Genomic DNA, 25,760 nt, shown 5'->3' on the forward strand with positions numbered 1-25,760 from the left:
CATGTATAATTTGCGAATCCGAAATGTTTAAACATATTAAAGCTTTAGCTTTACGATCATTCTTTAACCAAATATCAGTAACAGTTTCCGGTTTTTCTTCGAATACAACATCATCTAAACCTTCTTTTATTAGAAGTTGTTTTATTTTAAATTTCCATACTGAATAATTTTCATCTGTTAACTTTTCTATACAAATTGATTCTTTTAGAATAGACATTATTATTTGTTACAATTATTCTTTTAAACTTTGTAACTAGTTTTTAGTTAAACTAGTTTTTTTTTTCTTCAAAGAGTTTTAACACTTTATGCGCCTGGAATCTTACAACATTACAAAATTTCAATTTATCAGTCTCATAATCTTTTGTTAGTTGTGCATTAGCAGTGAAGGCGTAATGAGTACGTTTCCTCAAGCACAGAATTAAAGAATCATAAGTCAAAAATTTTAACTACGAAATCTTTATTTAATAAAATAGGATAATTCTGCTTAACTTAAGCATAACAATGAAGTAATAATCTTCACAGACATTAAAATCGAAGTATTCAAAAGAATAACTTACATAGAATCATCATCAGTACTAAATATCATCAGGCTTACCTATATTAGGCAATAAAAAAAAGAAACAGGAATATACTTTGCCATCATACCTGAAAGAGAAGAAAGTACTACTGGATTAGACCTTTGGCCAGGTACAAGTAGCTAGGGTGAAAAATCAAATATACTGCATTGGTCATGAGCTTTACTTTCTCTCACCAATATATACCTTGGCGCACGTTCATTTCGTATGCCTTTCGAGTTTCATTATGCAAAATACCTAAATTTATGCTAACAATGGAAATGGACAAACTTCCAGAATACATAGTTGACACACATACCGAGAGTGCTTTCCAAACAGATGTTTACCAAGTCATCAATTGTTTGGACAATTGCACCACAGCTAAAGTCAGGCTGGAGCATTCTGAGTAAGCAGCCACATTGCTAGGCAAGTAGAGGAAGCTGTGCTATGGGAAATTGAGAACCTGGAAACAAGTGTCACAGCAATCAAACGTGACTGAGCAATCAGACGTAAGCAATCAAACGTGACTGGGTGTATGTTGCTCCTGCATAATGCACATAGTGCAGGAGAACATGCTATACCTCTACCACATGCAAAGACTACAGGCATTGAGCAAAAACAATTATCCGCAATGTATTGGTATTTGAATGCAGATAATATACTGCCAGATTTTCCATTGTGAATTATGTTTACCGATGAAGCAGCTTTTTATGATACTGTGTCCCAAACTCACGCAGCTTGCATCTGTGAGTGCATGCCAACCCCAGAAGTACACATGTCCATGCAGACTAACAGTGCTTCATAATAAGTGTGGGGGTTATTAATCAGTGACCCTTTTCATTGATCTGTATGCAAAGCCAAAATGCCTCAATGGGCATACTTTTCACATTTTTAGAAGAGGTGTTGCCCAATTTGATAGATGGCATTCCAGCAGCTTCACTCTAACACTCTAAACATCTGATTTTAGCATGATAGGGCATCCATGCATTTCAGCACTAGTATGTGAGACTACCTTGATAGGATGTCTATATTACTGAATTGCCAAAGGCATAGTTGTTGCGATCATTAGTTGCATAATCACCATGATTCCCTGACTTCGTGAATTTCTTCTTGTAGTAATACATGAAGACCCTGGTATATGAGACACTCGTAACATCTGATATTGGCCCTTGTGACCAGGATTGTGGAAGTGACAGCATGTATCCATGACCCTCCTGACAAACTAAACAAGTTCATGAATCCATCAGTATAAGTTTCTGTAACCATAAATATTTCCTTCTTCTGTATCATTAATTTTTTTTATGAAGGCCATATTAATGCCACTGTTGACTTGCTTTTTTTGCATGTTAATCACTCTGTTGTAACACTGCACAATTTGATGTTTGGGTACAACTTCCTGTGTAAAACTTGTTCATAATGGTCTGACACATGAAGTTTGTGAATGACCTTTCGGGACACCCTGTATATATATTTATGTATATGTCATGTTTTCGTTAGTTGATATTAGTGTCGCCTTTTCTTAGAGACATGCATTAATGTAATGTTGAAGACTATGTCTGATTTTACTTTTATTAGATTAGAAAAATATATTAGCTTAACACATATGCAAAATTGATAGAGATAAACATCACATTTAAGTCATTAAACACAACTGAAGGAGGATCATCAGCGAAAGTTGGCCAGTATCACACGACGTGATTGAGGTCACTTAGCTGTTTCACCGATGGCTGCCAGAGAGGGACTGACTTGTCCAGCCACTAATTCAGCCATACATATAGACAAGAGGGGAAAGTTGTTAGTGTCATCTTTTGGATCATTGTGCTATGTAAGAGTTCTCTGCATATGTGTTTATGTATAACCATATGTTATATATATATTTAATCTCATATGCCTATATTTCAGATTTAAATTTAGACCTTCAGAAGGGCCATTATTTTGGATATTAACACTTAACTGGGTGCTGGTTATGAGAAATTTTTCTGCATGAAATAGTGACACAAATTTTAAAATACATTATTTGAATTAAAAAGTTTGCATTTTTTTATTAATTCAATGTATAGTGCAAAGTCCAAGATCCGATATCGTCAGGATTTCAGTGATTCTGGATTTTTGAAATTTCCAGATTTTAGACCATCAGTTTAAATCTAGTACAGTGACACAGAGAAAATATAAAATTAAAAATATCAAGTAATGAAGCATTCATGATTTTAAAAGAATTAAAATTTAGGAGAAAAAAAAAGAGGCTCAATATTTAATTTATTTGTTTTATTAAACATTTCTTTCAATGTTTAATAAACAATCAATCAAGCACAAAAGCACAAAAAATGAAAAAGGTAATTTTTCATTTTTTGTGCTTAATCTCTTTAATTTTATAAATTTAATGCTTTTTAATTTTACAAAAAGGCATTATTTCTAGTTCTGTCACAAAGTTCCATCATTCAAATCCTTCATGTTGAAAATTTCTATTAAACAGTAAATCAAAATCTTTACATTTTCCAAAATATCTTTATGACTTTCACCACTATTGATGCTAATATTTTCTAGATTTAAAACCATACTATACTTTTGCCGTCTACTAGTTGATGGCTGATTGGGAATTGGCATCACAATAGAAAACTGTCATTATATCATCTTTATATATTATCAATTCTCCAAATATCTCCACGAATTCAATTAATTGCAAAAATTCATCTTCTGTAGTGTTTAAAATCTATGTCAAAATAAGGTTGCTGTTTTGCCTAATTTTAAAATTGCACTTTCTTATGTCGGAATTGCACCAACATCATTTTCTTGCACCAGGGTGACTTCAGAAAGAAAGTACCGATATGATTTCACTATCCAGATCCTGCTACTGCTTCAGAATTAGAAAGTCTTTTTGAAATTTTCGAAAATTCAAACCTTAATTCTGATAAAATAGCTATAACAGCCTGCCAAAAAATAACAAGCTAGATCAAATTAGTTAAGGAAGAATTCAATGTGTTTTGTTAAGAGCTTTATTTCTTCTGAATTTTAATTGTTCTTTTCTCACTATTTTGCTAACAAAAGAAAACCAATATTAGCGACATCATACTCCAAACAAATGCATCTTAAATCTTAATTTTTTGTTTAGGTCAGATAGAAAAATATTAACCTACTGCCTTCCCTTTACACATAGAGCAGGAGAAGAGCAGAGCATTTTTTAAACAGGCAAATTATAGTGGCATTAATTATATTATCATTAACATTAGAAAAATTTTATGTTAGGTATTTGTTTAGAACATTTTTATCAGATTGAAGTCAATTTAAGGTTGGCATTAATATAAAACTGAATTTTGCTAGTCTTCAATAAAGTAGTTTTTTGTAATTTATACACAAGCAATTTCTTTTTAAGTCTGTATGTAGCACAAATCTGCATAACATGGCATTTTGTGAAGGACATAATGATTGTTAAGTTCTTAAAATTATATAGGGAATACCTGCAATGTTAAAATCAGTTATAGTATATAAGGTTCACATGTATATGTGTAAGTATCTCATTGATGAAATTAATGTAAACAATTTTTTTCTTTGTGTATAAATTTGATTTGATTTTTTTCTTTCTGAGGAAAAATACACAGCTTAAAATTGTAGAGTGGGTAATATTGCAAGAAAAGTTATGCATTTCTGAACTTGTTGAATGAAAAATATAATGTTCATATGTAAAATAAAGAATATAAAATATTAGTCATATATTGAGTAAAGAAAATGTGTGTACAGTCGAACCCCTCCATAATGAATCTTTTAGACCCATCCAACTTACTATATGCTTATTTTATATTGCTATAGTAAACTCAAAAAGGTCCCAGAATCATGAATGATGATTCTCTAAGCATAATACCACCACCACCACCCATGAGAACATTCCCCTGAGCATAATACCACCTTCACCAGCATGACCCTGAGTACAGGGAGGAGGAAGATGCTGCCCTGTTCGCCTAGGTGAGGGCGTACCCTGACACAATCATCAATGTGATGAATCAGAAATCATGATTCATCCAACTAGGCAACTGTCTTCCACTTATTAGTCCGATCTCGATTTTCTTGGGACCACTGTAGGCGTAGTTTGTTGACAATAGCGCGTGGTCAACAGAGGCATATGAGTGGGACGTCTTCTGCACAGTCCGATATCCAACAGTGTTTACTGAATTGTGTATTCCAAAACACTTTCATTTGAATCTGCTTTGTATTGTGCTCTCGAGTGAGCCACTGTTTTGCGCCAATTTTGCTGTACCAAGTGGGAACAGTTTTTTATGTCTTTTTTTATTTGATGACGTGAGGATGTTCAACACTTTGCATATACTGGTGGTTTTACCATCATTTATCCATTTTGTATATACTAACAATAGTAAATTGTGAGCAACCTACCAGTCTTGCTGTTTCGGAGATACTTATTCCGAGTCTTCGAGTCATTGCAATCTGCCCTCTATCAAATTTGCTTAGATCTGCAGCCTTTCCCATCAGTCACAAAAGTAAGTACAAAAATGATTCCTTACCATCTCCAGCAGCAGTTAAATACCATTTCCACTTAATCATATGCCCTCCGTGTTATCCAGACCAGTTCATTGAAAAATGTGGGATAATCATGTTTTGGCTCGCCAGTGTAATAAACACATTTAGTACATCATATGGTGTGCATGACACTGAACCAAGGAATGTCAGTTGGTTTTTCTGATTCCATTCAAATTACTTAATTGAGCTACCAGAGAAAGTGCTATACAAGTTGGATGTTTAGATTTAAATTTTTTATTCAGGGATAGAGATGTGATCAGGAATTTGAAGTGTTCATTACAAGAAGCAGTGTTTTTAAGCATTTGGTAGTTATAACAATCATGTCAGTTATTTTGAAAAAAAAAATGATCAATTATGCCTCGTAGTAAACAGCGATAATCATTTGATCAAGTGTCCAAGTTCGACAGAGGAAGGATAGTGGCCTACCGAGAATGTGGATTATCTTTCAGGGAAATTGGTAGTCGTGTTGGATGAAACCAAACAACTGTAATGCGAATGTGTGACCGTTGGATGCAGGAGGGTACAACGGACCGACGTGTTCGATTGCATCCACCTCAGTGCACCACTTCACATAATGACAGGAACATTGTGCGCATGGCAGTGACGGATCACTCAGTCACATCATGAACCATAGCACAGCACATTCAGTCTGTAACGCATCATCCAGTGTCTGTGCGTATCATTTGACGCTGTTTATAGCAGAGTGGTCTGTCCGCAAGACGTCCATTGCTTTGTCTACCCTTGGCGCAGAACCACAGACGTCTCTGCCACCAATGGTGCAATGAAAGAAGGATGTGGACAGTAGAATGGAATGAAATTGTCTTTACTGATGAATCGTGCTTCTGTCTGCAACAGCTGCGTTATGCACCGCCACACTGGTCCTGCACCGGGTATTATGGTATGGGGCGGTATCGAATATCACTCTCACACTCCTCTAGTAAGCATTGTCGATACTTTAAACAGCCAGCGCTACATCTCCGAGGTGTTGGAGCCATTTGTCCTTCGTTACCTTCAGGGCTTGCCCACAGCCATATTTCAAGAGGATAATGTGCTACCACACATGGCACGCACTGTCCAATTCTTCATCAATCACCAGATTGAATTGCTTCCCTGGCCGACTTGCTCTCCAAATCTTTTGCCGATAGAAAACATGTGGTCCATGGTTGCTGAACGATTGACCCAGATTACATCCCAAGCTGCTACATCAAATCAACTTTGGCAACATGTAGAAGCTGCTTGGTCTGCTGTACCCCAAGAACACATCCAAAGCTCTTTGAATCAATGCTGAGGCATGTGGCAGCTGTGATCTCCAACAATGGCAGCCACTCTGGCTACTGATTCTGGAAGGAACCACACTTCACAGAAGTCTATAAATTTAATCATTTGATAATTGGTCAACATGTTATCTACCAAATAAATTTTGTTGATATCTCTTGTCTTTATTGGTGTTGCAGTTTGGGTGGCCAGCAGTGTATTTCAGTTCTTGATGGAATGCTAGTGCTAGAAAAATCTTGGTGATTAACATAGTGAAGCAGGGGAAAAAGGGTCAACAAATTTAATAATTACAAAATAACAATTTAAATTAAACATTAATGTTATTTTTAAAATTAGATTTATTTTTGACTTATTATGGTAGATGATAATGTTAATCAGCCTTTTTCTATTTGTTTAAATTTTTGCACATTTTTCTGTGAGAGTGGATTTTTCTTATTGAATCCAATATATCAAACCATCATTTTTTGTGAATCAAATTTCTGGTCCAATTAAGTTAATTTTATTGACTCTGTATGTAATTATAGATATATACTTAATTTTTTCTTTGTGTAAATTATTTTAAGTGTATCTATATATGTATGCATGTATATGTATGATTTATGTGGTTTTGTTATTGAATGTATATAAGGAGATATGCTGTAAGCAATATATAGTATATATATCTACAAGAAAGTCCTCTCTAAGAAAATTTCTTTTGACCCCCTTGTAGGATATCTATGTTCCTCTGAAACAACTAAAGCTGTTCTCTAATATAAGCAGTATTTGCCAGAACACCGAATGAAGAATAAGTCATAATATTTCCTGAATTTTTTTTTTACATACATAGGTTACTGTCCTTGGTGCATCCTTGGCTTACAGCTCAGATATCAAATACATGCCTTTTATTACTCATACTGTCATAAGGATTCTGTATTGCTTCTGATTAGCTAAATTGAAGCATATCTTGCAATACCTTGTTAATGAATATATTTTGGGTCTTGGAATAAAATATTGCATCTGGAAATTCACCTTCAAACTAGTTTGATTAAAGTTCATTTCTAGGCAAAGTTGTTAGTTGCATTTAATATTTTGCACTCAGTTAGCTACTTAAGACTATGCAATATGTATACTAATACGTTGGTGCATGTCAAGTACTTTGCTTAATGGGTGGAAATTTTCTACAACAAAGCTTTTGTTGAAACAAGTAGCATCTAGCTTCTTGTTCCTATGTATCATTTGCTATTCAGTGGCTTCAGTTTGCCTCTTGTAAATATTTTCTCTGTACTGTAATTACTTTTGCAGCTTAGAGGTGACATTTTTAGACAGCAACCGCCAATCTTTTTTTATTGCATATCCCTAAGAAGAAAAAAAATGTCACCCCTAATAATATACCCCTAGTAATACAGCATAATGTAATATGCATGATCATTCGTTTGGAAGTGATCATGAGCTTATTTCTTTGGCATACCCCTTCTGGTATGCATACTTCCTTTTGGAGACCATTGCTGTAAGACATCCAAATTCTGCACTGGCTCTTGGCTTACCTTAGAGTAAGTACCTCATGTTGTAGTACCTCATGTTGTAGAGTCCTGTAAATCACACTGGGAGTTGCTTATAAATAAGGGAGATTTTATAAAAAATCTTCATTTTTATTGCAGTCTGTGATCTGACTTTATGACATCACATGCACTAAATATCTTGTGGATGTGCATCACACTTCTGTGCCACAAATTTGATTTTGTGTCTCATTTTTGTAAAAGATTTAATGTGATTGGTTTGTATGATGCCCTCAAAATTGCACATTCTAATTCTTTTAAGTGCATCTCTTCTGAGAGAACTTATGGAAATTATTCCTTAATTTTCATCCAGTTAAAAGCAAATTAATATTAGTTGCAAAAATATTTTAAATCTTCAACAATTGATGTATATTGAATTCAAAAGAAGATAAGATGTAAGTTAAAACTTGCAGGACTAATCAAAATCAGACTCTGTACCTTCTTCTTTTGTGTGTGTGATCATTTTTCTTGTCTATTAGCATTTGAAATGCTAAATTAAGTAATTGCATTTCATTACAATTTGTTAAAGAAGCAAAATCAAAGATTTGCTAAAAAGGGAAAAAAAGAAATTAAACAAGTAATAAAATTGTTCTTTTATTACTCATTAACTTATTTGTCCTGAAACGATAGAACTTGCTCTGTGCAATTGTCATGTGTTAAGTGATGTATTTCTTTTATGAGCTTAATATTAATCTTGGCTGTAAATTTAATATAGTATTTATGTTCTAGACCACTGAGTTATTTAACATATATTCCAGTGTGAATGTAACCTTTCATCATATTTACATTTTATTTGCTAATTTTGCCTCTAGATACTTTGTATGACTGCTTTCTAACTGACCATATTAAGTAGATCATATCTTGTTTGATATAGCTCAGTTTAACACACTATATCCCATTTGTGTGTTATTCAGTAATGATTAAAATAAACTATGTATTTTTAAACTAATACAACCTTTTTCACCTTAGAATGTAAGACCACAAGTGCAGTGATTTTGTGCTAGTAGCCACATTCCGTTTTGGCATGCACACAATCTGATCCGAGGAATAAACAGGAAAAGCATAAAGCATTGAAATAAAACTTTTGTAAAAACAAGTGAACATCAGTAATTACTTGACAAGGTAAAGTAATACTTTTAGAATAATGTAATGAACAAAAGGTACAAATGAAATCACATGTAGAAAGACCAGTAATTGCAGAAATAAATTATTATACATACAAAAACTCTTCAAAATAGCGTCCACCACTCTTTAGGTAGTCGTCACGTCATCAAAATAAGAATTCCTATGTAGTCAGAAAAATACGAGGCTTATTGTGGATTTCTGCAGCAGTTACTGAAAGCTTAGCAACAAGATCCTCATTGGACTCAATGGGAATCCAGCCATCATGCTGGAATCGCACATTGTGGTGAATGGCTGTAAGTACAAACTGCAATAGTCTCACACCACTTGCTTGGGATATACCAGGTAGCTCATTCGATTCAAATATTTTAGTAGTGTAAGCTAGAAAGTAAGTGTTAAAAACATTCGCCTACATATTCACTATAAAGAGTCATTTGTAGGAATGTAGACAAGTTGCATATGAATAATAGTTGTCCCAAATAGGCACCTTGTGAGCACTGAAAATGCCTTCATGTGTAAAATACCATTTGGAAGATGCATATCTGTTTTCTTCTTATCCATATATGGATCTTTAGTCACTACTGAATTCACTTGTGAAAATCTCTACTTTTATTTTTATGTACACTCTTGTGCATTACCAATGCACTCTCAATCATACATTCTGCAATGAAAGGTGTTTATTTCAGTGTATATCACCTCTTAATGTTTTTTGCATTAGTTCAGAAAGACACCATTATTAGTTTAGAAATGCATTGTATTAAATACTATTACTTTTCTGTGCAATCTTAAATTTGCAGTTTCTTCTAAAGATATCTTTTAAAATGTAGTTGAAGTATTAGCTTTAACGAAGATTAAAATGCTTCAGAAATCTTCCTTTAGTGCAAATTTCAATTACCAGAAAGCTGAAGAATTGCTAGCTAGATTTTGACTAAGTAAGGTTTAGACCTAAAGTATGCTAGTTTCAACTAGCAATAAAAAGGCATTTTGATCTTTGGGAAAGAAGAAAAATTCAAAATATCTTAATACAAATACTTGTGCATTTTCAGAGTAGTATTCATCTATACTTCATATGCTGTAACTGCTGTATTGTCTGTCAGAGTCTTCTTATCAGCCTAAAAAATTCTGAAATTTTATTTACTCTTTTCAAAATTACAGTAATCTATTTTCACTTCTTTAGTAAAGGCAAAGAGCAAATACAGTTTTATATACAGTAATCAAGTTTCTTGAGTTTTACAAATGAAATTATGAACACTAAACTGAAATTAATCAAATTTATTATAAATTATATTTGAAGTATAAAAGCATACAAAGATTTATTCGTGCATATCTTTTTCAGTTCAGATACAGTGAATAACTAGGGACACATATTTTTTATATTTTAGAAATGGGCAGGAATAAATGCAAAATTTGCCAGTATTTAGCAATTGAATATGAAATATTATTTTGGAAATTTTTTGATTGAAAACTGGTTTTTGATTTGAAGCTGACATTTATTTGAGTGAATATGTATTGTTGCCATTCTCGTTGAAGATGAGGATGGTAAATTTATTATTGATTTACTGAAGAATTGTTTTGAAAATGAAATTCTGTATTGTAAAATATGGAATCAATTAATTTCTATTTCTGAATCTGTACTCATATAATGAAACTAATTCAGAATTTAAAAGTGTCAAATTATGCATTTGCTTATATTTTGTAAAATCAGGTGAGTTTTAAAGTCTTTTTCTTGAGTAAGAAAGTGAGGGTTATTTTGGAAAAGAAGTAGAATGTATTTTGACAAATAAGAGAGTTGATAGGCACTCAAAATAATATTGATGATAGCAGTAGAGAAGACTTTAAATAAACTGATATTTGACATGTGCTATTCAATGTAATGAATCTTAGAAGCATGTTTGCAGATTACTTTGTTCATCTATAACAGTGGGCAATCCTATATCAGCATTGAAGCCAAGTTTTTTATTAAAAAATTTCTCTAAAATGCTGTATCCTAAAGATATTCAAAATGACAAGCTCATTGATAGATGACAATTATATTCATAAACTACTTCTTAGAGTCAATCAACATTGATGTCATTACAGATTCTTACAGTTACATTCTGTAACAAATATTTTGCAGAAGAAGCTATTTAAACCCTTCACAGTCCCTAGGAAAAAGTTTATAAAGTATCTTTTAGAAAGAAATATTTTAGTGTCAGTAATACTGCAGTTACAGATACAAGACAAAGCAGGATTTACATATAAGCTACACAAGCTATAGTTTAGGCCCCCCCCCCTGCAAAAAAAATTGTCCGCTTATTATTTAAAATAATAAACGGTAGTACTGGAAAAATGTTCTTGAATGAGTTGTGGTAGTCATAATTACTATGGCAAAATTTGGTTTACCTTTCAGAGGAGATAAGAAAACATTTGGTTCACCTCACAATGGCAATTTCGTTGAGACTCAATCTTGGACGATTTAAGAACTGCAGGGTACTTCAGTTTATCTGTAGATTCCACTCCAGATCGATCCCATATTGATCAGCTCACTGTTATTGTGAGGTATCTTTCACCAGATGATGATCTCCCTAAGTGAACATTTTCTAACTTTCCTAGAGATGGGTAGCCACAAAGGGGAAGGTATGTGGTGTACATACTAAAATGGTGTACAATTACCTTTAACAAATGAGTGCAAAATAGATTTTAGTAAGTGTTGAGGCCAGTCATAGGATAATGCTGCCAATATGTCTGGCAAATACAAGGGTATGCAAGAAATAATATTGAAGATTAACAAATATGCTATGTATATTCTATGTGCTGGTCATTCCCTGAATCTTGTTGATAGAGCAGTAGTTGACTGTTGTTTAGATGCTGTAAACTTTTTTGGAATTGTTCAAGAAATATGTAATTTCTTTTCGTCATTTACACATAGATGAGAAGTACTGTTGTCATTTTTCAAAGATGATTCAAAAGTCTTTGTCAAAGTCTAGATGGGGAGGCACATTCAATGGCCATAAGTGCAATGCTTAATAGTTATGATGGAATAATTTCTGCGTGCCATCAGCTGCATATTGATACTACAGAGAAAGGCGAAACAAGAAATCGAGCAATAAACATTTTGAATAAAATGGAGGGGTTTGAATTTATGGTAATGTTATATTTGTGGAGTTACTTGCTGGAGGAATTTCACAAGACTAGCCAATCACTGCAAGACCCCCAAATTAGTCTAGATGTATGTAGTAAATTGTATGCTTCACCTTCGGATTTTGTTAAAGGTTCAAGAGATATGTTCGATCATTTTGAAGAAGAAGCAAAGAGAAAATTGTGTGATGTTGATTACAAGAAAAGCAGATGTAGAAGGTTTATCAATGATGATGAAGATGATGCTTTAGAACATGTTATGCCAATAAAAAAGTTCAGAATCAAAACATTTATACCTGCGATTGATGATTTAGAGTCAAGTTGGGCACAGATGGCCTCAGTATACAATGATGCTGCAAAAAAGTTCTCATTCTTAACAAAATTAGAAACTACAGAAGAAGAAATTCATGACGGAGATAGAGCTTTATGCCAAACATATCCTGAAGATGTGGACATAAATCTTGTAGAAGTCAAGCATTTTCATCAGTATGTTACAGTCAGTTGTATCAGTATCAGTACGTAGTTGAGCCTATGTCTAACATACTGATTAAACTATGTCATGATACATGTGATGAAACATGATAATGTCAGACTATCATGTTCAGAGGAACATGATAGTTCAGATTCATCCAGATGTGCCAGACTATCATGTTCAGAGGAACATGATAGTCTGGCACATCTGGATCTGTATAGGGTAATGCACTGTCTTCCAAAAGTTAAGAACTACATGTTTTTTGTGTCTGATATGAGAATGAAGCAACATAGAAACAAGAAATTCACAGGACATGTCCACTAAGCAGTTCTTTAATGAATGTGACAGTGTTCCTAAAGTTCAACACAAACATGAATTACAACAAAAAATTGCACTCTTGGCAGAGAAATCCAGTCTTGGAGAAGCAGTATATCACAGTTTTTTGAGGAAAAATGGAGTGGTAACATAAGAAAAATGGGTTCTAATAAGGAATGTGTCCACCCCTGGCTGCAATACATTGATCAGTGAAATCAGTGAAGCAACAACTAGGCATAGAGTAGTCCTTGTTCAAGAGCTTATCTATTTGACCTTGGAGGAGGACTTAAAGCAACAACCTGTTTCCCAAGGTAGTTCCAAAGATGCTTTATCGGATTCAGGTCTGAGAATTGAGCTGGCCAGCCCATCTGCTACATACTGTGACCCTCAAGATAGTCTTCAGCAACCCGAGCTCGGTGCGGTCACGCATTGTCGTCCATCAGAAGAAATCCAGGGCCAATAGCAGTGGCATATGGGTGGACATATTGATTAAAGGTCTCGTCTTGATATCTCCCACGAGTCAAAGTTACTCCACAGAAAACATGCAGGTCAGTATGACCACAGAGAGAGATCCTAGCCCAAACCATTATTCCACCACCTCTGCAATTGTGTCTTTCCGCAACATGAGATTGGTTGTATTTGGTGCATTGTTCTTTCCATATGAGCTGATGACCTAAAACACTCTCCAATGTGAACTTGGACTCATCTGTGAAGAGAACAGATGCCCCCATTTTTCACTGGTCCAGGAGACGTGTTCTCTTGCCCAACATAAGCGTGCACCTCTGTGTACTTGGGTCAAGGGGACATGAACAACTGATCGTCTTACATACATGCATCTGCACACTTTAGTAGCTGAGATTCTTGTTCCTGTTACCACTAAATGATCTGCACGAGCTGAAGTACAGTAACGTTACTCCTCCTTCATGCCGAAAGAGCTAAATATTGGCCTTCCACAGATGTTGTAACACTAGGTCTGCCTGGAACATGTCTTCTAGACACAGAATCCTCAGATTCAAACTGACTATGGAATAGGTGGACCACACTACGACAGACATTGAGATGTCCTGCAGCATCAGCTTGTGACATCCCCATTTTCATTCATCCAATTGCTCTCCACCTTCATGTGCAAATGACTTCTCATGGATATTGATAGACTCTCCTGGATATTGTCCACGAAACTGTAATAACAATGAAGATCAACATTCGTGAACAAAAATTACAATTTTTGCAATTTTTTCTCCAACTCCTATATAAGTATTCGTTTCTATAAAATAAAAGTAGTAGCTATTATTTCTGCATATATTTTCTTCAACTGCATTACTGTCACGCATATGAACTGTGAATTTAAGCGTTACTGACATTTTTGTAACAGTGAGCTTTGAAAAATACGCTGTTCCTTAACTTTTGTAGGGCAGTGTATTTAACGATCGTGTTCTTCCACCCAAACATGGGCACCTCAAAGTCTGAATTTTTAATTTGTTTAATTATCTGTTTTGTATTCTTTAGAACTTTAATGAATTTTTAGTTAAAGGCAATGATTTCAAAGCGAGCACTGTCAATATTTATGTGAAAAAAGATTTTTATCTCCAGCGTACAAGAATGTCTATCGGAAATTCTAAAGATGTGTTGTTTTTAAATATTTTGTCATTTTGCTGTTGAATCGAATTTTATGTGCCGTAAGTGCCAAGAATGGGATATTGAATAAATAAAGTAAACACGACGTTAATAATAGAATACCCAAAAAGTTTTGTAAAGTCCTGCTTAGTAAGAAAATTGAACATTGATATGATGAATTGACGAAAGACTGAAAAAAAAAAATATGCCAACACTTAATGCTGTATCGAGAATTCTAAATGCATACTGCTATGCTGCTGTTAAAATTATTGTGGAATTATGTTGTTGAATTGCGTATGCGAAGAAAATGATGCTTGATAATAAAGGTAAAAAGAGGAGTGAGTGTAACAGAAGACTGATAGATTGCAAGCTCAGTGAGAGCATAAAAAAACCTTAACAAACCTTTTTGTGTGACTGTAAATCTGAAACCTTTCAGATTTTTTTAATTATATATATATATATAAATATATGTTGAATGATCTAAAACTCAGTTCGAAAACAAATTTTTCTAATACTTGTGCAATAGCTGCAAAGTAAGATAATAATAATTTATTTACTAAAGAAATATTGATTATATTATCTCCTAATATAAATTTAGTACATACATATATGTATTTTTTTTTTTTTTTTTGAAGATAAATGAAAAATTTTTTTTTTTGCTATTTTTCAGTTTTTTTAATGTGAAAATAACGTTTCTCTGTCAGTAACAAATATAATTCAAAAAATGTTAAGTGAAATAAGAATAAACTTACTGCCTTTAAACTTGATCATCCTTAACGTATCATACCATTTTATGCTTTTCAGATACTTTTGTTTTCATAACAAAATCTATGACTAGAGGATTATAATATCCCGTGTTTTAAAAGAGACTTTTCTCTCAATTAACTGAGATTCCCGTACACCACTTTCAAACAACTGCTGGCTAGGAAATCACATTCTGACCAATGTTAATATGCTGTTTCAAAATTATGTACACAGTATGTTTCAAAATTAGGTAAAACAGCAACCTTATTTTGCCATAGAATTGCTGTAGAAATAAAAAAAAATTCTGTTAATAGAATTTGTGAAGGAATGTGGAGATGTGATAACAAATGAAGCTTATATAACTGAAGTTTCCCGTTTGATGGCAGTGTCTCAATCATCAGTCAACCAACAGATGGCAAAATCTGTAGTATGCTTTAAATTGAGAAAATATCGCTACAGATTGTGAAGAAAGTGGCAAGAGCTTATTGAGAATAGAAAGATTTCGACTGACAGTTTAGTAGTAATTCTGGAGATACACAGTTACAGGACGTGAACTATGGAACTTTTTACTGAATATGAAATTATATCAGTCTTTAAAATTAAAAAGAAAATATTAAAGGAGACAATGAAACAGCTTAAAAAATATACATTGGTATAAACATACTTTATACAACAAACATGATGCTCCCCCCCCCCCTCCAAAAAAAAAAGGCTTTTGCTCTTTTTTTTTTTTTTAATTTTGATTACCTTAAAGTCATAAATGCTTTATTATTTCAAAAACAAATATTTCATATTTTATTTTTTAAATTCTATTTGTCCTTTTATTAGATTAAAACTGACAATCTGAAACTTGGAAGTTTCTGAAATCGGGAACCACCGAAGTTCTGACAATTCCGGATATTGGACTTAGCACTGTTTATTGTAAACTGCTTTTCTTATGTACAATAATTGTTGGTACTAAATCTAGAAAATTTATTCAGAATTTTTAAAAATTGTAGTGAGAATGCACCTGGTGTAATAACTGAAAGTACAGCTGTATCAAAGAATGAAGAGCCACCAAATGAAATATGGTTAAGAACAAACTCTGCACTTTGCTTTTCTGTTAATAACCCTCAAAATGGTTTGTTACTTTGATTAAACAGTTTTTATTTTTTAATTTAGTGATGTTAATTAGAATTTCATGGTCTTTTAAAGCCTTTTTGCTTCTGGTTTTGTTAAAAAGAATTTCTACTGTTAATCTGTGACATTGGAGTGCTGAACATCACTGTGTGTCTGAGCGTGTTTTACAGTTGAGCCTAGTGTTCAAAAATAATTCCTGTAAAACCTGCTTTTTATTGAAATATTTGGATTATTGTATAGGCTATTTCAATAATAATTTTTATAATATTAACAGAAAATCTTAGCATTTCTAATTAAGATATTATATTTGCATAAATTATTTCCATGCAAAAATGAAGTAAGAAGCTTAAGAATTAAAATTTCAGACTATATTGTATCCTATTTGCCATTCATTTGTGCAAAGTTTTAAGCATGTTGCAGTGTACAAAAAATCTAGTTTCAAACATGTGTACTTAATGTGTGCTTTATATTCTTAGAATAAAATATTAATAATAACAAGATTAATATTCAGGATATTCTAATCTATAAAGTTTTAAGGTATTCTGATGCCATTTAAGCACAATTAAAATTTGATATAAATTGTTCTGTTTCAGCGTATCAAATACGGTATGGTGAGCAGCTAGTTACACTTCACTCCCATATTATATTTGATACGGTGAGCAAGTTTATTATATATAGTACACTAGGAGCAAAGAGGTTAAAAAACTGTCATAGTGACTGAGTCACTCATGCATCATCATTGTACGTGTATATATGTAAATATATGGAGTGATATAAATGAAAACTTTATTTATTATTAGCAGCTTCGCTGCCAGCCTTTGTCTGGCTTTTAAATGAACCGGGAAAATGGCTGAAGGGAACACCAAACATTAAATTTAAAATCTGCTTAGAATTTAACTCTGCAGAACAACTTCATAAAAAAAAGTTATTACATATAACAAAATTACAATAAAATAAGCAATATCCCTTAATACAAATATTAATTATCCTAAAATAAATCAACCAACTTCCCTTTGCAAAATCTTAAGAACTCAAATGGTATAAAGGAGGTTAAGAACTTTGTTTCCTAAAAAAAATCACCCAAAACTTTTCAATATCTTAAAAACCGTGAAATGAGCAATAAATAACATAAAAGAATACAAAAAACAAAAAATTCTGAAAAGCAAAGTATAATTAATGATATTTTATCTTATATTTTCAAGAGAAAAAAATTACAATGAAATAAGCTATATTTCTTAATACAAATATTAATTATCCTTATAAAAAAATTAACCAACTTTCCGTTGAAGGAAAAAAATCATGCAAAACTTTTCAATATCTTACAAACAGTGAAATAAGCAAAAAAAATAACATGAAACCAACTCAAAAAACATAAAATTTCGTGCAGAATTTTACTCTGCAGAACAACTTTATCCAAAAAATCAATAAAAATGTATTATATATATCTAAATGACAATGAAATATGCCAATCTCTTAAAAACAGTGACATAAGAAATACGATGAAATATTGTTGCCAAACCCATATTTCTAAAAGAATGAAACTATTCAAAATGATGCGATTTCATCAAAAATCTATCAACAACAATAAAACAGAAAAATTGTTGCCAAAATCACATTTTTAAAGGTGTGAAAAGTGTACTCGGAAGCTTCATTTAAAAATTTTTTTAAAAATACAAAATATTTTCTTTTTTCCAAAATTCGTTTTGCAAAAGCAGTTGCAAGGACAAAAGTTTAACGTGTATAAAAATCAAAGAAAAATAAACTGTACATTTTTAAAAATAAACTTTTTTAGAAAATATCCCGTTGAAAAGGTGTTAAGCTCCTTTTGTTAAATAAATTCGTATTTAATCGATTTATTGAAACACGAAATTTATTTTAACTTCGTAAAATAGCTAAGTGGCTACATTTCATGACGATGGGTGTGAAAATGGAGTGTGTAGAGTAAAATCTCTCTTTCCTATAACCCATTATGTCTCAAAATGACGCAATTTCGTCACAAAACAAAATACAAAAAATTCTAATTCTAATTTCGGAAAAAATTGCTTCGGGGTGCACTGGCTCTTGTCTAGGTGCACCTATGTACCAAATTTCTTAGCCGGGGGTTTATTAGCTTACATGCAGTGTGAACAGACAGACTCTTTCTTTTATTATATGTAGAGACAAGGCAAATGAAGAAATACAGAAAAATTATCTATGCATAATTTTTCGATGTAGTCCTCGTGACATGCAGTAATACACATATTTTACTGCTTCAGAAGTGCATGGATACCTCATGAAAATAGTTTTGGTTCATACTTTAACCATGGTACATCTTTTCAATACTTCGTAAAATACTTGTGAATCTTTCCATAAATCCATTACCTTTAACCTGTTAACAATGTAAAATTACTGGGCAGGTCTGTCATTTCAGCAATCAACTGATGTGGAACCTTTTTCATCAACACTACTGAATTGTAGCACATCTTGGATGCTGAACTAACACTTATGTATGATGGATTTCACAAGCTCTTCTCAGGGATGTTTTCATTCATCATTATGTGGTGTGCCTGGCCTGGTCTCAGGACATCTTTCACAGATGTGATGTGGCTTTTAAACTTTCTGAACCACTTTCACATTTGCTGTAGAGACGCACATGAAACAACATACTGCATATTCATCCTGCGATGACTTTAACCTGGTTTAACACCTTCACTACTCAAAAAACATATTTCAGATTGCTTCTCAATATGGTGTGTGTTGATACTGGGGCGATTATATTTGCAATGATTATGCTTCCGCCATGACTGTTACAGCATCATTGTCATTCTTCGAATAACGAGAATAACTCAGGCCAGCTTAGAGATAAATTGTACACATACACATGTGTGTATGTATGCACATGTCAGTTTTATATGCACATATAGTCTAACTGCACTATAACGTTTGGGTTCCATCCGATTTTCTATTCATTTAACATTAATTTACATTGCTATAGCGCACTTCCAAAAAAGGTGTGCAAATCGGATATAATGAGCTATGTGGATATCTTCTATTGAACATTTTTGTATTTTTTGTGTTTTTTCAGAATTTTTCCAAGTTTTAATGAAGAAATTAAAATCATCCACGTTTAGGATGTTAGGATCTACATTCCACATTCCATTCGTAAAGGAAAACACCTCTCTATTACTTTTATTTATGTTCAATCCCATTCTTCTGTTTCTTGTGACAAACAGGTGTGATACACAGTCTGGAAGAACTGGGGAAATAGTGTGATGTTCGTTTGCATATGGTATATGTAACCATGTTACTAGGATGGAAATTTTTGCTGTTCAGAGGTAGAGAAAGCAGTGAATCTTATGAGATAGCAGTATACAGTTGATTCTTCATTTAGAAAATGCTTTTAAAGAATGGAGAATTAATTTAGAGAATTTAGATTCGTTTAGAGAATGGTTAGAGATCTTTATTTATTTATTTATTTATTTCATTTTTGAGTGTAAATACTATTCAAGTTCGGTGCTCCAAATGTGTTTTTTGCATGCTTTAGGTCTTTTGAGAAACAGGGTATTCTTTACAAAAGTTTTGAATCTCTCCTTTGCAACCCTACATATCTTAAGTTAAAGGTAAATTCATCATTACTTTTTATTTTTATAAAAAGTGTAAAAATGATGGTTTTTTTATTATTGTTATTGTTATTATTATTATTATTTTACATTGCTATACCACAATCTAGCGAACCAAATTTCCAGTCCCTTCACCTTCATATGGCGGGGTTCGACTGCATATGGAAATAACTGAAAACTGCTGATGATTTTCAATTCTAATTTTTTTAATGAAAGTTTCTAAAGTTTATTAGATTATTCCTTTTTTAGTTCATTAAGTTATTTTTAAAGCAATAATTTTTCATTTTCCACAACACGAATAAATGCGTCAAAAGTCGTTTGATATATTGCTAAAGCAGCAATAGTATTATAAGAAATTTTAGCTATTTGTTTTATCCATTTAGCAACAGGTATTCTGAATTTTATAATTTACTAACAGTTGTATTGTACTGAGAATATTTTTGTGTTTATTAAACTTTTTGCTTATCTTAAAATACTATGAGATCTGTGTAAGAATTGTTTGTATCATAGCTTTGAAAATAAATATTCCATTAATACAGCATGTACTGGAAGATTTATTACTGTTTATAGTATTAAATTATTACTTTTTGATCTTCCCATGATTTTAAAACTAATATTTTGATTAAAGTGTTTTAATAGAAATATATCTAAAAAAGCTTATACTATTAATTAACTGTGAACAGTGAGAGACCTAGGTATCAGAAAGATAAGATTATTTAGGTTATGCTAAAGCATGGAAAAGCTGTCTTTCTAAGAGGAGGAATGTCTTCACGGAGAATTTTTTAAGAGAAATTGGCTTATACTCAGATTACTCATGGGGGGGGGGGAACCACGAAATTTCTTGTGCTACCACCCCATTCGCGAGGATTTTAACCTGGATTGAACTACCAATGTTCAGCAGCTTGCCTGCTAGTTTATCCTAGGAGCATTAAACACCAGTATTGAATACATGTCTAATTTTTGGCAGTTTTAAAATTTCGTTGATAATAACCTACATTTACTAGAAACTGTAATGATGACATAGTCTGTCATTTCTTATAGTGTATTTCAATATGTGATTGTTATATCTTTTAAACACTGTTTTCTTTCAAGAAAGAGAAGAAATATATTATAAAAAGTGTGAAGAAAAAAGATAACATTTTCATTACTGTAGGTATTTATCAACATCTATATTTTCTTTTGTCTGCAGAGTAAATCTGCCTTTGCCCACATCAGTACTTCTTGCATGATATGAAACACTATATATTATATGTATTAGTATATGAAATACTACATGGTATACATTTTACTAACACTAGACATCAAAGATAAAAACTTTTTGAATAGATTTATGATAGTAAATGATTAAATCGATTAATATCTAAATGTATTTTAAGTATTCATGACATAACAGCACTTTAAAAAAATATTTTTGTTCAATACAGTTTGTATGCCAGATTTTTCATATTGTGATAAATCTCAATATTTTCTTGTATATTTATTGAGAAAAGATTCTGATTTAAGGGAAAACACGTAATTCAAATCCCCAGTGTTTGAGGACCAGTTATATGCTTATATATTCATATGTATCTATCCAAATATTTTTTGAAGAAACTATGGGTATGAATAGAGGATTATGGAAAAATCGTGAACTTTAGATATAGCGTATTTCCTCGCATATTTCCTTCCCCAGCTTTTCAGTGGCAAGCTTTGAAAGTTAAAAAATATTCGTAATTTTCCCCTTCCTTTATGCATCCAGAGAATGAGCTTCCCTAAATTTTAAAATGGATTTATCCATGTAGTGGTGTTTTTTGTCTTACTACAGTACAAAGTCTTTAATCCGGACTTGTTGGGACTTTGGCAATTCCAGATTAGGGGTTTTCCAGATTATAGATCATCAGTTTAAATCTGGCAAGATGGCATGCAGAAAATATGCAATTAAAAATATGAAACCCTAATTTATAAAATAAAGAGCAATTATGATCAAAAGGGTATCAAAATTTACGAAAAAAGGCTTAATATTTATTTGTTTACTTTATGAAACATTTCTTTCAATGCATGCATGCGTAAAGCATACATTACGCATAGTCGAAGTTAGAAAATTGCAACCAGAAAATTATTTGATGTGTATTCGTGATATTTCTAATGAGGAGGAATTTGATTTAAATCATATCAAGGACGAGATGAAATACTATATTTAGTAAGAAATTATAAGCTGAATTAAATACAAACATCTGGCCTGAAGATGAGGATAGTGCTGACAGATCAACTTCCAGTTCATTGCGCGCCGCGCCTCCCCCCCCCCCGACGAAATTAAAAGTGCAAAAATTATTTTTCAAGATGTTTAGTAAATGGAATCTATGTTTATTATAAGGAGCTGTATTTTATGATTAATGTGGTATATTTAAAGAAAGTTTTATTTTTATTTAGTTTTTACCCATAAATCTGATTCTTCTAAATAATTTTTTTTAGAGAAAAATCAAGTGATTTGTTCTGACCTTTTCCCCCAGTTACTTAAGCTGCTTGAAAGTAATTCTAATTCAAAGACTGTTGTTGCTGTTACATCATTTTTATCTTTGAGCATTGCAAATAATAGTAAGTTTTATTTCGTAATAATATTGAAAATTTTGTTTCTACAGTTTATTATTTTTTGTTTTATTTTTTTTTCAATAAATTCAAGAAGCAGTTTTAAGTTCACGAGTTAAAAATTTCATATGCATGAAATTCCTATTATTAAACTAGATTCTTATAGCTTACATTTTTTTTCTTTTTATAATAACATTACATATTTTGCAGCACTTGGAACTGTACAGGTTAAAAATGAAACTTTTTTATTAAAATTTTAGTTAATATTTTATGAACCAGTTCGCTACTTACGTACTTAACCATCAACAATTTTCGACAAATAAATACTGTCATCAAGCAGAGTGATTTACCATCAGTAATGGGTTGGTGTAATATCTTAAATATCAGTCCAATTGATCAATAAATTAATCATTTGGACTGATAAATGCATTGGATTTTATTGGACTGGTAAAGACACAGATTACTTTGATCAATTTTCTGAGATTATGATTTAAACTTTAATTTGTATCTTTGTTGGCTGAGAAACAGGCTATTTTACTTTCATTGCACAAACCCCTAAATGATGATGCAGGTGTAGGATATAAATTTCTCTTTTCCTTTTCATTTTTGGTTTTGGCATTTTTTCTTCCATCACGTAGTTTGCAACTGTGTTCCTGGTTTTTTGTTTTTCACATATGGTTTGTTGCAAAATGATTATGGGAGGGATTTTAAATATTTTAAAACTTATATGTGTATGATGTATATATATGTGTGTGTGCATGTATATATAAGCCTGAGATACTTTCACATTTAATCTAAAATACTATTGAGTAATTAACTAAGCGATTTAAAAGAAATAGACACATTTCTTAAAAATATATATATATATATATTTTAATGTGATTGATTTAAATAAAGACGCATTTATATATAGAAATGAAATATGAAGGAAAATTACTAATTTTAATTTAGCCTTAGTTCTTATAATTTCTCATTTTAATTTGGCTGTGTCCCCTTTCTGTTTTAAAACTGCTAATATATGAATGTGAAGTAAGTTATCTGAAAATTAATCCACATTATGTCATTATATAAGAGTAGTACAGTGGATACTTTTTATCCTATTACAGTTCAAAATTTCAACAAAGAAGCCAACTTTATTAATATTTCATTGCTGAAATGCATACTCAGTTTCCTTCCTTCCCTGCCTCTTGCTGTGTTAATATGTGATGCTTATTTCTCCACTTCATCTATCATCTAGCAATGTGAAAAGTTACATAAATATGTGGGGGTGCATATCTCATCCCATAATTGCAATGTGTAAGAAAGAATAAACTAAACTCAGTGGCGTAACAGCCCTAATGGGCCAAGGCCTGCAGTACCCGAAAATCTGCTTTCTTGACCGTGTGCCCTGGGGTGCGCAAGCATATGCTCTGAACAAATGGTCAGCTTGTCACAGGACCCCCCTGGTAACAAAGAATATCTGTTCTAAAAAATAAGTTATCAAGAAATAAGCTTATGTTTTGAATCTATGGCCATATCTGCTAAGTTTTCCTTTTCTCTGTTATCTTGTGCCATTTTGTGTGTTTGTGCAGCTGTTTTCTAATTTCAAGATACCTGCAGAATATATATACAATACAAAGTCCGAAATCCAGACGTCCATTATCCGGAATGATCTGCTGCACCGATTCGCAGAATTTACGACCCACAGGGACTGCATCTGGTGGTAAGATATCTAGTGCCGGCCCTCAATAATGCTTAAGTATATGTCAAAATGTATTTATTCAGAATTCTGATAAGCCTTAAGCATGTGCAAAAAACAGACATAAGTAAAATAAATAACTAAACTAATACAATTCGGGCTTAATTGTCTCAGTGCGTGGTAAAAAGCAAGATAAAATTTAACGGAACAACTTGTCCTTGTTAGTCGCCAAGCTCATGATGCATAGCCAAATATGCATAGTGAAGGATAGCTAAATTTTATGATGAAAGCTGCTAATTTTATAGGTTTTGGATATTGCAAAACAAAGGAGAAAATTTCCAATTAACAGGTTTTGTAAAGAAATGTGGAGAAGCAGTAATAAATGAAGATGATATAAAGGAAGTTTTTCATTGTGATGACAATGCTTCTCAATCATCAATCAATTAATGAATGGTGAAATCTGTAATATGGTTCTAGATCCATAAAATACCTCTACCGATAGTGAAGAAAGTGATGGAGAAGTTACTGAAAACGAGAAAATATCGATTGACAAGTTAGTCGGAATTCTCAAAACTGCAATTACAGGACTTCAACAATGTAACTAAACAAGAAATTATGTCTGTCTACAGAATTGAAGAGAAAGTATTAGCAGAAAAAACTATCCATCTTAAACAACTTACATTGAAAGAAATGTTTAATAAGATAAAAAAAAAATTAAGCTTTTTTTTTTTATAAATTTTGCTATTCTTTAGATCATAAATACTTCATTATTTCATAAATCACGATTTCATATTTTTAATTTTATAATATCTACATGCCATCGTACTAGATTTAAACTGGTGATCTAATATCCAGAAAAATCCCAAATCTGGAATTGCCAAAGTCCCGATGAGTCTGGATTTCAGACTTTGTACTGTATATATAGATGTGTGTATGTATAAACAACAAAGTATGTTTGTGTTCTAACAAAAGTACTTGTTTTAGTTTTTCCATTAATAAATAATGTCTGGCATATGTATTTTGTGACTTGCTCTGCAGAACGATACTCTTTGGATGATATTTGTAATGACTTTTTCACATATCTGCCAATCAAGGTGGCTCATGTCATGTTCAATTTCCTCTTTCTTGTTTCCTTTTAAGTATGGATTCTTTGGTATTTAAAGTAACACTGCCATATTTCCAATAGAGTGGCTGAATCGAAAGCATGAAGATTTAATGCCAGTTGTCTAACCTGTGTCTTCAAATTTCTTATCAATTTCTGAACTGTTGTTTTAGTGGGTGCACTTTTAAGCTCAAAGACTGAATATTTTCCTAACAGTCTGTGCTTAACACTCACATTCTAAGTTTTCACAATCAAAACATTGTCTACCTTTGTGTAGCATTTCATATCAACTAAGTTGCAACAAAGCTGCAAAATGAACTAATAGTGATAAAATGCCTGTGGTGTCAGACACACATAATGCAAAGTAATTAAAACTGCTATATTCATTAAAAGTAGCTATTTTAAATCAAAGTACCATAACT

The 25,760-nt window shown here is 32.3% G+C and overlaps 1 protein-coding gene across 5 annotated transcripts in view; it reads left to right on the forward strand.

Annotated features, from left to right (window-relative positions):
* Positions 1–25,760, forward strand: part of LOC118197454 (uncharacterized) — a 157,464-nt gene that overhangs the window by 65,349 nt on the left and 66,355 nt on the right. For 4 of the 5 annotated variants that reach the window (XM_085822553.1, XM_085822557.1, XM_085822554.1 and 1 more), the window contains 2 exons: positions 16,274–16,395; positions 22,445–22,567. In XM_085822553.1, the coding sequence (XP_085678679.1) occupies positions 16,274–16,395; positions 22,445–22,567 (245 nt within the window). The remainder of the gene's footprint in view (positions 1–16,273; positions 16,396–22,444; positions 22,568–25,760) is intronic. The other variant, XM_085822556.1, reaches the window with a different exon arrangement.

This window comes from Stegodyphus dumicola, chromosome 8 (assembly GCF_044657685.1).
Source record: "Stegodyphus dumicola isolate Sdum_Otavi_A_Nest chromosome 8, ASM4465768v1".
NCBI lineage: Eukaryota > Metazoa > Arthropoda > Arachnida > Araneae > Eresidae > Stegodyphus > Stegodyphus dumicola.